Source organism: Equus przewalskii, chromosome 29 (assembly GCF_037783145.1).
Source record: "Equus przewalskii isolate Varuska chromosome 29, EquPr2, whole genome shotgun sequence".
NCBI lineage: Eukaryota > Metazoa > Chordata > Mammalia > Perissodactyla > Equidae > Equus > Equus przewalskii.
Window position 1 is genome coordinate 28,794,379 of NC_091859.1, and position 14,904 is coordinate 28,809,282.

General features: G+C 36.3%; 1 protein-coding gene across 9 annotated transcripts in view; it reads right to left on the minus strand.

Annotated features, from left to right (window-relative positions):
- SLC41A2 (solute carrier family 41 member 2) overlaps positions 1 to 14,904 on the minus strand; it is a 124,619-nt gene that overhangs the window by 67,401 nt on the left and 42,314 nt on the right. For all 9 annotated transcript variants that reach the window (XM_070600771.1, XM_070600768.1, XM_070600770.1 and 6 more), the window contains exon 3: positions 12,772 to 12,879. In XM_070600771.1, coding sequence (XP_070456872.1) covers positions 12,772 to 12,879 — 108 coding nt within the window. The remainder of the gene's footprint in view (positions 1 to 12,771; positions 12,880 to 14,904) is intronic.

Here is a 14,904-nt window from a genome sequence, read left to right on the forward strand (position 1 = left end):
GCATGCATTGGAGGTGGGGGCGGGGGTGGGGGTATGAGAGGACACAGAAAATTGACCTTTGTGTCCTCTTTCTTGTAGAAGCTGCACCAAGAATTGAGCTGACTCACCCTACTGTCCAGTGGCCTAGGATTAATACGAACCGTCTAAATTTTTTCAGAGCAGAGAAGGGGTAGCATGAATGTTGTGTTTAAAGGCTTTTGCTAGACCTGCTTTTATTAGATTAGATGACCTGATGGTGCTCAGCTAGAGGAACTAAGAACTTGGAAGGTGATAAACTATAGCAGGGTATGATCTGATAAAGTCTTCTGTTTAACCCAGATTTATTTAAATTACGGATATCTTAAAGTACTAGAAAAATAGGCCAGTATTTTTGCAGAGACACCACCTAGTTTTTTAGGAAACAGTTGAGCTAAGGTGGCCAGAGCCTGAAGATGTGTCATCTTTGGCCAACACAGTGGTTTTAAATTTCTGAATCTGAATGCCTTTAGGTAAAGTCTGCTTTTTATAATCCCTAAACCATTCCGGTTCATAAATGCATGTTATATGTTATTTATCTGACCCTGAAGAACATGAGTTATGGCTAGGATAAGATTTATTGGGGCTAAAGATAAAAGTTGGTTGGTATGACCTTGAAACTACAGATTTACAAATACAGTTGCTATAACTGACACTAGAAAAAAATGTTTAATATGTAAATACTTGAAACAAGTGTACTGAAAGCCCCCATTGAAGTATGTCTTAAGAAAACAAGTATGAAGTATATGTACAGAAAAACAGGTATACAAAAAAATAAACTATTGTTATTTCTGGGTGATGGTTTTATGGATGGTTTTATTTTCTTCTTTTTCTTTAGTGGATTTTTCAAATTTTCATCAGAGAACAAGTAGTACTAGTATACTCAGAAATTTTATTAAAAACACATAATTGGTGAATTTAAAAATCAGCAACTAGGGGCTGGCCCCGTGGCCAAGTGGTTAAGTTCACATGCTTTGCTTCAGCAGCCCAGAGTTTGCCGTCTTGGATCCTGGGTGCAGACCTACACACCACTCATCAAGCCATGCTTTAGTGGCATCCCACACAGAAGAATCAGAATGACTTATGACCAGGATATACAACTATGTACTGAGGCTTTGGGGAAGAAAAACAAAAAAGAGAGGAAGATGGGCAACATGTTAGCTCAGGGCCAATCTTCCAAAAAAATTAAAAAATAAAAATTGGCAACTAGTAAAAGAAATAGTTGCAGCTTTTTGTCTAAATTTGGGTTCTACAACATAAATGACAGTAAAATGTGAAGAGCATTAAGATGAAAACCATAATATAAACTAAGATCACTCTAAAAATATGAGGAACTGGAAGCCAGCTAAAGAGTGGCTTGTATACAGCAAGACACTAAACATTTGGAAGAGAACAAGAGGAAGAATGAAAAAGCGGAAGGGGTAAAAGGAAAACAAAGAAGTGGGAGGAAGGGGAAAGTTTTAGGGAAAAATTTTGTTTCCATTTAGAGAAGAACTAGAAAAGTGAGCATAAATTGCATAAAATCCTTGAGTGTTAGCCACTGAATATTGATACGTTTTTTCCCAGAGGCTGTAAAATCTGCTCTTCTAAAGTTTTCAAACAGGTAGATCCTCATCTACCTAGAAAGACACACCTGCAGTCTTGCACAAAGGGTGACAATTTGACTAAATGACTTCTCTTATGGATACCACAAATCAAATCATAGAAATATGCAAAAAAGTCCCATAAAATATTAGTATGAGTTAATTAGTAGTATGGAACCACTCAGCTTAAAAAGCCTAAAATCTCTAAATGCTATTCCCACCTAAAAGAAACTAGGCCTCCTTACAGAAATGGCTGATTCCAGGGCTAGGACAGGGAAAGTATAAGATGAACCTGGAATATCTTGTTGTGCCAGAAAGTATCAAAGTGCTCAAAAAACAATGGGGCCATGTCTAAAGGACACCAGAACCAATTTGAAAGGGCTTCCCCCTGGGAAAATCCGAGACAATCTTGGCATCAAAATGACTAATGGTAGTAATAGATGATAACCCATTGAATAAAACAAGAATCCATTGAGTCCATATTGAGGATGAATGGATGGGTGGATGGACAGACAGATGGATGAGTGGATGGACAGATGGATAGATGGATAGATGGATAGACGGATGGATGGATGGATGGATAGATAGGTGGATGGATGTATGGATGGATAGAGAGGAAAGACAGGGAGAGTTTTTCATTAGTAGAATGCTAACCAATAAATGTAGAAGGAATAACAGAATTAGAAAATCACCATTTAGCAACCTTCAAAGTAATAATGGATTAGCCAAAAAGCACTAATATATGCTAAGGCAACTTGCTAAATTTGGTTAAGAAAAAGGAAATTTCCACAATCTCAAAGTATCTTCCTACAGATTACTTACTAATTACAAAGGGGTAAAATGTAACTTTATATTGGAGAAACCTGGCAAACACTGTTATTCAAATAATCAATGAGAAAACTGCATGATACTATTTATATGAAATCCTAAAAAAGTGACCAAAAGATCAGTGATTATTTGGGGCCAGAGGTGGTGACAGGATTGATGGCAAAGGAGTATGAGGGAACATTTTGGGGCGAGGGAAATGTTCTATATCTTTTTTGTGGTGGTAGTTACACAGTTTAATATATTTCTCAAAACTCATCAAATGATACACTTAATATGGGTGCATATTATTGCATGTAAATTATAGTTCAATAAGGTTAATTTTTTAAAAGTGGTAAGATAACTTTATACAACAGTCATTTTTTTTAAAAAAAAACAAACATTTATACTTCTACTAGCTGGCTTTGTCAAATATTTAAATTTGACCATATTTAGTATACCAATATATCACATATATGTTTAACATCATTATATTGTCCCATAGGTACCTGAGGCTCTATTTGTATTTCTTCAACCTTCTTTTTCTCCTCTCAGTTCTGCATACTGGATAATTTCTGTCAATCCACAAATTTATGACTTCTTTTGTCTGCTATCATCAATCTGATATTGACCCCATCAAGTAAACTTTTCATTATGGTTAATGTACTTTTTATTCTAGAATTTCCATCTGATTCTTTTTTAGAGTTTCCATATCTCTCTTAAGATTTCCTATCTGTTCACCAACACATTTGCTTAATTCTTTGAACATTTTTTCCCTTTAGTTCTTTAAATATATTTATACCAGTTACTTTGAAAAGTTTTGTTAAATACAACCTCTGGGCCCACTTTGGTCACTTTCCATTGGCTGAATATGAATCACACTTTTGTGTTTCTTTCCATATCTAGTGATTTTTGGTTAAAAACTAGACAGTGTGATAATGTGTTATAATAACGGGATAACATTATGTTCTTCTTAGGAATACTGAATTTCCCTTCTAACAAGCAGTTAATTCGCCTAGACTCAAACCACAGACTCTTGCCTCTCCTACAGTGTGGAGCAGGACACGTCTCTGCTTCGTTCTTTCAGTTACCAACTATTGCTTTTTAGGCTAGCCCTTTGGGGATCTTTTCTATACTTGTGTAGTTTAATTGTCAGCCAAAGATTTGGACAGGATTTATGCTCAGATTTTGTGGCTCATCCTTTCTGAAGTTTTCTTGCTGCTGGGATTTCCCTATAAATTTCCACCTGCTCTGTCAGCTCTAAGCTCTGTTATCTGATAATTCAAACCAATAAACTTCAACTTTCTGCCACTGTGACTATGCATAAGTCACAGAAGGCACTTACTCAAAAAAGCAAGAAACTCACAATTCTTAGCCAGTACATTTGTCTTTCAAGTAGAGGCCCCTCCCATGTTTCTGTCTTTTTTTTTTTTTTTTTTTTTTTTGCCACACTCCTTGATCTCTGCCACCTCAGCTGGTAAGACTGTGGGTTTTCTGGCACATGAAATACAGGGATTGAGGAACTCCCTCAGGCAAAAAAAAAGCCACAAATTTTGTAATTCTTACTCATTGTAGTTATGGTCTTTTAAGGGTAAACTCTAATTTCAATCTGCTTTTGATCATTTTCCATTGCCTTCAAATAGTTTATCTAGATTTTGTAATTGTTAATCTCTGGGAAGGTTCACTCAACCACTTCATTCCACCATTAACTGGAATTGGGAACCCTGTCATATATTTTTATATGCTTGAAATATTTTATAATAAAACATAATATTCTAAAACACAAACATACACACCCTCATATCTTTCTGAATGTACAGGGGTGATGCATATGCTCATAATCTCAATTGTGGTAGTTTCACAGGTACATATTATGTATTGAAACTCATCAAAGAATAGACTTTGAATTTGTTGAGTTTCCTGTGTGTCAATTATATATCAATAAAGCTTCAAAGAAAGGGGGGAGCTAAAAATCTAGTTGATTGAAATGGTTTTAGGTTAAAGATAAGTATTTTTAATCCACAAAGCTACGACTAGAGGTTGGTATTTATAACTTAAGAAACATACCTTAAAATGAAGAACTAATAGGAATATGCAATCTATTTCTATCTAACAATCAGGTTGTCTGACAAGAACATGTAAAATTTAGAATTATATCAAATTTAGAAAATAATACTGAGATTGTAGTTGTATCTAAATTATTCCATGGTTATTCATATAATTATTTGGGGCTTTAATTTTTATTTATTTTAGAAATTTTACAATTTGAATTGGAAGTCTAACATAAAATTATTAGAGAAAGAGGCTTTCCCTCCACTGGAGTGTAAGCTCAATGAAGGCAGGAACATTTTCTGTTTTGTTTATTGCTGATTCCCTAGCACACAGGGCAGTGCTTTGTATATCGTAAGGGCTCGAAAAGATTTTTCGAATTAAAGAGGTAAAATATTATAAAATAATTTCAGAGAATCAAGAGTTCTCTGAGAAGAGGTTTAAGACAACAGAAATCAGTTTTGCCTAGAGTGGGAAAGAGCTCATCAAATTGTGCTAGGCAATTTGCTCCTGGGAAATAGTTTTACAGACATTTTTTTTTAAATACTGTCTTTAGGACAGTGGATACCACTTTTTGACTCTTTTATATCTAGCATTCAGAAGCATAAAATTTTAGGCCTCAGACAATAGAATTTAAACCCAACAATTTATAGAACCACTGTACTTGGTTTATTTTCCAGTTATTTATTACTGTTATATTATATCTATAACAATATCTACTATAATATATATCTACTGTTGAAAAGATAAAAACCCAGGAAAAATTATTCAAGTTGATCATCATACCTTTGGAAATAAATTTTGACTTAAGAGGGCAAGATAAAGTTGGCTTGGATTTGTCATTATTAAGTCTCCCTTGTTAAGATAGAAAATCTATTTTATTGAAATATCTTTTTATCTGTGAACATTTAATATTTAGCTTTATAGAATAACAAGTTTTAAAGACAACTGACCTTCAACAGATTGAGTGAGTAGGCCATATCTGATATCTTGTGTTTTAAATTCTCTATGTTTATACTTACCCAAGGCCTTCCTTATAATCCTATAAGCTCATTTATCCTGACTCTCTGGCAGACTATTATAAAAATGAGAAAAGACCCTTTAACAGAGAAAAAGATTAAAGTAATCATAGACTGGCCTTCTATAACTATAATGATTTTTACTCCTGGTTTTACAAGAGAAAATAAATAATGCATAGGAAAATTGTAAAATTTTAAAAAGACATTTTTTGCACATAGATGAAAAGCTGAATTTCAAACAGTGCTTGTTTTAAGTTACAAAAAAAATTACACTCATCCTCCCTTCTCCCTGGAACCAGCCGGTACAGTTAGGAATGTGCTACAGCAGTCCCAATTAGAGACAAGAGGCAACTAAATTAACATAGTGGCAGGTGGGGCATAAGAGAAAGGGAAAAGAGGTTTCATGGGTGGAACTGACAGTCTAGACAGTAACTGGATGAGGGGGGTTATTGGTAAGTTAATAAACTGATACGAATTATAGAAAGCATGGCTGGAGTAAGAGAAGATAATGAGTTTAGTTTTGAATGTACTGAGTGGTACAGATAGTTGAAAATTCAGCTCTGGAGGTTAGGAAAGAGACTAGAGATATGGATCTGAGAGACAGCAGTGTGCCATCAGTGGTGGACTAGGCGAAACTACTGAGGAAGAACATGTAAAACTTCAAGAAAACCTCATATCAAGAGGATGAGCAGAGAAAAAGAAATCAAAAAAGTAGACTAAGCAGCCGCCATGGAAGATGGGAGAATAAGGAGACTGTGGGCTCTCAAAGTCAAGAGTAATAAAAATTTCAAATAGAGAACAGTGAGTGAAGAGTCTAAGAAGGTGAGCCTCTCGAGATTTTGAGTTGGTTTAACAGTCAGTGGAGTAACAGAATTGGAATACAGCTGATAAAGGTTCTCTAGCATTTTGCAAGAACGGTAGTACTCTGCCTGGCAAACTTGAGATCAAATTCCCTAAGCAATTAAAACACCACAAACTAGATGAATATACCATGTCATCATAGCTTGACAAGTTACTATTTTTCCATCTACTAATTTGTTTATTTTTACCACTCTCAAATCCAGAGAAAATTTCAAGTAACCACTCCCAGTCTTTAATTTCAGCTAATCCATCAGCCACTTCTGTTGGCTCGCTGAAAATTAGTTCTGGGCTCCAACTATGTCTCATATATCCATGGCCACCGCCCTGACGCAAACCAACATCATTTGTAGGCCGTATTACTGCCACAGACTCCCAACCTGCGTCCCCGCTTCAGTCCTTAGCCTCCTAGAGCCCTGTCCCAACACAACAGTCAAAATAATGTTAGAAATATGTATCAGATCACACCACCCCCTGTTCAAAACCTTCCAAGTGCCTCCCATTTCACACAATAGCCAAAGTCCTTCCAGTGGCCCACAAGGTGATCTCATGCCCTGTGATTTTCCTCATCTCTCACTTGGTCCCAGCCCTATTGGCCTCCATGCTGCTCACTAAACAGTGGTTCTCAAACTTTGACGTGTATTGGAATCATCTGGAGAGCCTATGAAAATACAGATTGTTGAACCACACCCTCAGAATTTCTGATTCAGTAGCCCTGGAGTGGGAGTGGGAATTTGCATTTCTAACAAATTGTGATGCTGCAGATCAGAAGACCACACTTTGAGAACCACTGATCTAACACATCCACAACATTCCTGCCTTTGGCCCCGGGCATTACCTGGGACATTCCTATCTCAATAGCCACAAAAAATTACAGTAAACAAATTAGTAGATGAAAAAAGTAGTAACTTGTGGCATCAAGCTATAATACCAAGGTGTATCCATCTAGTTTATAGTGCTTTAATTGCTTTGAGAACCTAATAACTCCTTCAGTTTATGGCTCAAATATAATCAGTGACACAATTCTTGACCTACGAAGACAGCAATTTCACTCCTACCTCCCCAAAGAAAGGCCCAGCTAGACCACCCTGCAGTGCTATTAAATTTCCTATGTGTTGAGCTTCTACCCAGCTTGGGAGTTCCCCCCTCTTAAATATGAACAGACAAATAATACAACCAGACGTTTGAGGAAAATATGTAACATAAAAGATGGCCACCACAACAAATAAACTAAAGTTCACATAAAAAGATTAGGATTAAATTCGCCTTTATTCAGTTTTAATGGTAATACATGATCAAATTAAATAGAATTTAATTTGCAGCACATGTATTCTTTTTTAACCAGATTCCTTACAGCACGGCCCATTTCAAAATGGACTGGCGTGTTTAATCTATTATTTGAACCCTAACAAATACTGGATAATGCTCAACAAGGCTGCTTTTAGAAATATTTTCTTTGAGGTAAGCCAGCCAAAATTTCAGTGTTCCTGGAAAAGTTATCAAGTTGCTTAAATGTTTGTATGCTTAACTATATTTATCAGAACAAAGTTCATTTTCCAACAAAATGAAACTAAAGCCACCTTTTAACTCTCATTCTAATAACTTTCTTCTCCCTTAAATGCTGCCGCTTGTTTTTCAAAACCTCTTATTCTCCTCTCCTGCCAAAAAGCCTCTTGGATTGAGTTCCCACCAGTTCTTAAACCCACCAGTAAGCCACCGGTTCTTAAAACATAATACAAGTGGAGATCACTGGGAAAAGATGGCAAATGGAACACAGGTATATAATTTCACTAACTCTGAAAACCTTAGCAAAACTACACAAAAGTTTTGGGTTTTTTTTTTTTTTTTTACACAAAAGCTAGAGGTATACTGGGCACACATTCCTGCTGGATGCCAAATGGCCAAGTGTTAAAAATCAATATTCAGCTGACAGCATACGTCACCATTATGTAATGAACTTCTGGGTTACTAGAACAAGTGTAAAATGTAGTCAAATGTTTAAAATTGTATTACCATTTTACTATTAATTTTTAAAAAAATAATTTCATAGCACTGAGAGCTGTGAGATTGATCCTGTGGTCACTATACTTCATATTTGCGATTCTATATAGATGCTCACTTTCAAACGAAGCCAGTAGAAAATCAAGATTGTTTCTGCCTAGCTTCGCCAGTCTAGATACTGCTGAGAATGATGGTGCTACCAGATTACTAGGTTCTCTTTCTTCTCAAATAATAATTGATAAAAGACGTATCTGCTCTTTAATTTCGAGGTTTGAAGATTTGGTTGTTAGCGGTGATGGAATTTCCTTGAAATAATTCCATAAACTCAAGTTTTTTACACTTCTTGATGATGATGCTTTCTAAATATTTTCAGATGAGTCTAAAACGGTTGCCCTACCTTATATTTTTTTATTTTCATACTTTTACACATACTTACTGTTTCATATGATCACTTGAGAAAAATCTGTCTTTAAATCTTGAATCTAAAAGTGTAACAATAGAGGGGCTGGCCCGGTGGGCAAGTGGTTAAGTTCGCGCACTCCGCTGCAGGCAGCCCAGTGTTTCGTTGGTTCGAATCCTGGACGCGGACATGGCACTGCTCATCAAACCACGCTGAGGCAGTGTCCCACATACCACAACTAGAAGTACCCACAACGAAGAATATACAACTATGTACCGGGGGGCTTTGGGGAGAAAAAGGAAAAAATAAAAAAATAAAAGTGTAACAATAGAGCAATGTAACTGGCTTCCAAGACACCAAAAAAGTAATGAACTTCCATCTATATCTCAGCTTTTATTGCATCCATGCTGATTTCAGGATCTTCTCAAGAGTAGAATGATAGGACTTTTATAGCAGCTATTATGTAAGAAATACTTGTATGCTCCAAGGTACATCCATTTGGTTACTTAAGATGGTTCCTGTAAAAGAACTGCTTTCTCTGTCACCACTGGTTATTAGACTTGTTATTGCTACTTTCGGAGTCCAATATTAAGGCTATTTTGTTCAAGAAACTGTTTTTAATATATAACTTCTCTTCCATCTTGTTTTAATATCTTGAAGAAGTACATTACAAGGCAGTGTCAAAATCTCTTCTATGTTATGCAATTTTCCTTAGGCCAATAGAAGTTTTCACTCCTGGATTCTAGAATCAGTAGTACTCTAAATCTGGTAAGAGAGGCCCCAGCTCTGAGACCCATGACTTAGAGGGCCTCACTATGGCCCTCCTTTAGCTATGCCCCAGACTCAGGATGAGAAGTGCATAGGGCCCAGGTGGTGTGCCCACTCAAAGCCTATGGATCATCCCCTTGTAGGAGACGCTCCAGATACCTAGGACCATAAAGTTCTCTAACCAAATGGCCTGGAACCCAATTCCAGGGCCTCTTCCTAAACTCAATCCTCCTGAAGGCAGACCATGCCACAACTGGGTGCACGCCCACCCCAAGGAGTGCTCAAAGGGTGGCTGTTTGCTAGGGGTATAGATGGAGCTTGGACATGGGGCCTGAGGTATGTATGAGGTCTTTCAAATTGCAGGACATAGAGCCAAGGGTGGGGGAAAAAGGGGGGCGGGCCTCAGACCAGAAGCTAGCTCTCCACAACACCATGTTCCAAAACAGAACTTAAGAAGTCCAAGAAGTCATAATTTGATTTTGGACTTCCAGATCTTCATAAGGATATATCTGCCAAGGTGGAAAGACAGAGATTTTTGTTAGGTTTGTAAGCTTGTTGTATAATTTTAAACGATGTAGGCATATGTTACCTGCTCGTATTCCTGGCCCAGGCCCAACTGTTAAAGTGAACTTGCTTAGAATGCTTATAAACATTTGACATTATGACACTGACATCATTACACTGATTAAGATACAACAGTAATCTGGAAGAATCTTTTCCCAGATTTTGATATGGCTGACTCACTTTTATTATTCACGTGCCAGCCTACACATCACCTCTCAGAGAAGTCTTCTCTAACCACTAATATAAAGTAGCCCTCATGAACCACCCTTCATCACATTATCCTGTTTCATTTTCTTCATGGCCCTTATCAATATCTGAAATTATTTTTGTAAATTCCACCACAGTGGGGACCTTGCCTGCTTTGCTATTCATTTATAGACTAGTGGATTCTTATTTGATGCCATGGGTTATAATCTGTAACTATCATTTATTTTGTGGCTCAGATTGTCCCAGATCTGGCTACTATGTTACACCGTATCCTCTTGTCATGGCCCCATCTTTTTTTTTTTTTTTTTTTCAGCATTTCTTTACATTCTGGCACCACAATATGTTCCAGGGTCATCTTACACTTTTATGCTCCAGACCAAGGAGCCCTAATTTCTATTATTCTCCAGTCTCTTTAATCTTCAATAATTACAATGATTACATGCAAAATTATAGACTAGCCTACAGTGAATTTACCAAAGTCATTCTACTTTATGAGATTTGGCTCCACCTTAGTGACTAGCGGATATCCCCAGACACCATCTCCAGCTCACCAACCAAGTACAGAGATAAGCAATAGGACTATATCTTTAAATAATAATTTTTTAAAATAATGAATATCAAAAGTTTAAAAATATTAAATACCAAAAACGTTGTGTTTTTGGTGCTAAGACCAAAACCTCAGGAGAGGATCCTTACAATGTAGAGGAGAAGACTATTAGGTTTTTGTTACTGCTGTTATTTATTGGTTTTATAAACTGACAGAGTTATCCTGTGCAGGTAAAAGGGAAAGTTCTAGAATGTGATTTATTCCATTATATATATACTAGCTCTGTGTCCTCAGGAAAGTTACTCAACTGTTCTAAACCTGTTTCTCCTCAACAGGAATAATTGGGCTTATCTCATAGTGTTGTGATAAGATATCCTTATAAAGCAGTTAGCACAGGCCTGGCACATGATGAGAGCTCATGAATTTGCAATGTTTATTATCATCCTGGGCAGAGTATGGCTATATGACCTTTTATATGAAGAGGCTTAGAAAGTTCCATAGGGCACATGTAGCATTTTCTCTTAATTGAGCAAGCCCATAATGTTACTAAAACATTATTTAATGCATTTCTTTTCCAAACATCTGCTTTACTCCAGAAACTTTAGGGAACTCACAGTTGCCCCGGGGGGGAAAATGGGGAGAGGGCAGGAGGAGGAGAGAGCGCTCTTGTCAACAACACATTTGCTCAACTTTCACGTTTAATTACCTTCAGATACACAAATTTTTTTTTCCTAGTTCACAGGTGGATTCATTAGCTGTAGCTTCTTTAAAGAAAACATAGACCAATGGCACTGCAATTAGTAATACCCTCTGACGGCTTAGTTAATCATTGGCTAACATTCTGTGGGCAGAAGGTTCATCAAAGTGAATCTCACTAGCTACATGGTTTTAACCATAACTTGGTTCCACAATGGCTAAACCTCCAAAGAAGGTTGTAGTGAGAAAACAATGTCCTTCTGGGCTTCCAAAAATAACTCAGAATCCTCCTAGTGGCAGTATTTTCAAAAATGTTTAAGCTTTCTGGCTGACAATTCAGTAATATATAGTTAAAGCCTTAAAAGTATGCATTTTTTTTCGAACGGTAATTACAATCCTAGAATTTGCCTGAAAGAAAGAAGAATGCAAAACTGTATGTACATAACAGCAAAACATTAGAAAGAAACTATATTTCCAATATCCATCATGAAAATACTGCCAAGTATGTATCTACATTATGATATACCTAACTATATATAGGTAGAGATATCCAACATACTCTACCGAACTGTGGTAGAGATATACAACGGAAAAGTACATAGCCAATAAAAATAAAGACATAAGTCTACCTTTATTGATGTGGAAAGAAGATTATGATGTATCTTCAAATGAATATCACAGATTATAAAAGAGACTACATATGATTCCAGTTCTTTATTAGAATATATACTATGTATGTATCTACATTATGATATACCTAACTATGCATAGGTAGAGATATCCAACTATAGAAGGATCTATATGAAAATATTAATAGTGTTTATGTCTAGGAGAAGAATTGGGGGTAGTTCTAAATTTTCTTCTTTACACTTTTTTCCCTGTTCTTCAGTTTTCACAATAAGCATGTATTACTTTTACAATCACAAAAAGTTTAAATACCAACCAACCATTGAACCATAAAGAATCTCAATATCTGACTTGTCCCACGTCTTTAAGCACTGATAATAATTGCCAGAATGCCCTGGACTAAAAGGAGACAAGTACTATTTCTTTTGGAGAGAAAGAAGGGCCTATAATTCTCAGATTAGACAGCCCAGAGAACTTTCAGGGTATGCTGTCAGGCATAACTACTTAGCATAACCCTGAGGTCCAGGAATTTATCGGATAGACAGAGGTAAAAATTTTTCCTGATACAAGTTCTCTTTAATAGAGAGAAACAGTATAAGTAATAGATATGCTTTGAAGTAGGAAAAAACTTACAGCAGTGGATAATCTGGACGCTAATGTCATTTCCAAGTTCCCTTTGAGACCAAGAAGCGCAGGAACTAAAATGAAAACTTCTGTTACTTTTTTGAACACCTCCCAGTGCTGTAAGAAAAAAAAAAAATAGAATTTTCTGGCACTCTTTAAAAAACACTTTAGAACAAAGACATTTCTAAAACTCTCAGCCTTTTTTCCAATGTTGCATTTACATTTTGAATGACTACACAGGTCATTTAATCAGTGAACATTTAGCTTAACCCATTCTCCAGAGCTCTGAAACCCTAAGTTACTTTAGAAAATTTAGTTAGAGTGGGGAGTGATAGCTGATTCAGTCACTACATTCCAAAATACATCTAGCTTGCTACACAACTCTGATGCTCTTCAGTTGTACTTTATCCCTTTATGATGACAAGAGTCAGCGTAACTAGTAGTTAACCCCAAAGACTTAAGAATCAGATAACCCTGGATTTGAATCTTGGTTCCAACACTAATTATAACAACCCCATAGGAAAATTACAGTAATATTATTATTTAATTCACAAACGAAGAAATTAAGATTCAGAGCCGTTAAATGATTTTCCTAAGATCAAAGGATGGGACCTAGAATTGACTTGAGAAGTTCTGAGTCATCCCACGTTCTGGTTCCCATTTTAGGGTGTGAGGCAAGAGGCTGCAGAGCAGAGAATCATAAAAAGAGCACTAAGTTGGAATTAAGAGAATTTGTGATTCTAGGCCTGGATCTTTCATAACACGGCTGCACGATCCTGGATGAGTTACGTGTCTTTCTGATCTCAATTTCTTCATGAAATGATGATACTATCTGTCCTGTCTAGCCCTGGGGAAATACCACGATAATGAAAATGAGGGATATTAAAGTACTTTATAACCTGAAAAGACCATATGACTTAATGACACAAGGTGCTATTTTACAAGTGCTATTAAGAGGGGACTGTCCTAGTAAAAGACTTTACGGACTAAGGATATTACTTCATGCCAAAAAATATCAAAAACACAGTCTTACCATTAATACCAAGACAGGTAAGAAAAGTAAAACTTAAATCCGTCAGATAAATGAGAGAAAAATTCAATTTGTCCCCAAAAGTTTCCCTAGGTGCTGTTCCAAATAGTTGTAGAACCAAGGTGTTCAGGAAATTTTCATCAGATCAGTCTTTGGTAAAATTCTGTTTCAAAGGATTCGTAAGAGATTCACGAGGGTTCAAGCTAATGGAGGATCAGCCTAAAAAAGCACTGGGGGGGTCCAGTCGCATCCCAGATTCCTTAACCTGTCAAACTAACAAACAAACAATTGTGTCCATGTTTTATGACGGGATAAGAATTCTGCTGTGCTAGTGAGATACGCACCTTTCAGAGATGACGGTGGTGGTGACGATAATGATGATGATGAATAATGACAGATAATAATAATAAATATTAACAATATTCAAAATTCATTGATTGCTTGCTAGGTGCCAGGCACTATTCTTTAGGCTTAGTCATTCAATCTCCACACAAACTTATGAGACAGGAATCATTTTTATCAGATCAGACGTAATTCAGGAATACATTTCACCTAGGTCATAATTTTAAGATACCCACCTATATGATTTAATTTTAGAAACCCCAGAATACTATGCAAATGTCTCTATCAGTCACATGTCATCACATTTTAGGTTTGTTGGGATGCACTCCTTGGGGTTACTAACACCCTTTCCAAGTTCAATTCAAATCAAATACTCCTGTGAAAATTACTATGAAATTACTAACACCATAGCATTGATATAACAATAACTATTAATTATTGATTTCCTATCTCCTGCCAAATAAATTCCACATTCTTTTCTCTACACCTGCAGAGGTGTGCTTATAGAAATTCTCAAATTTTCTCAGTTCATAGCACCCTTACTGTCTCAGAAATGTTTTCAGGGCACCCTTAGGCCAAAAGAAATATCTAACAGTCTTATTAAGTAGCTAGGTCCAAACAACTTAATAAGTATTTATTTCCTAACAATTTAGTGGCCATTTGAAGAAACAACACAAATAAATTGAAAGAAAGAATAATAATTTTATGTCACATAACCAGAATTAGTTACTAATGGGATGTGTGTACCTGTTGGGCACTACACAACATCT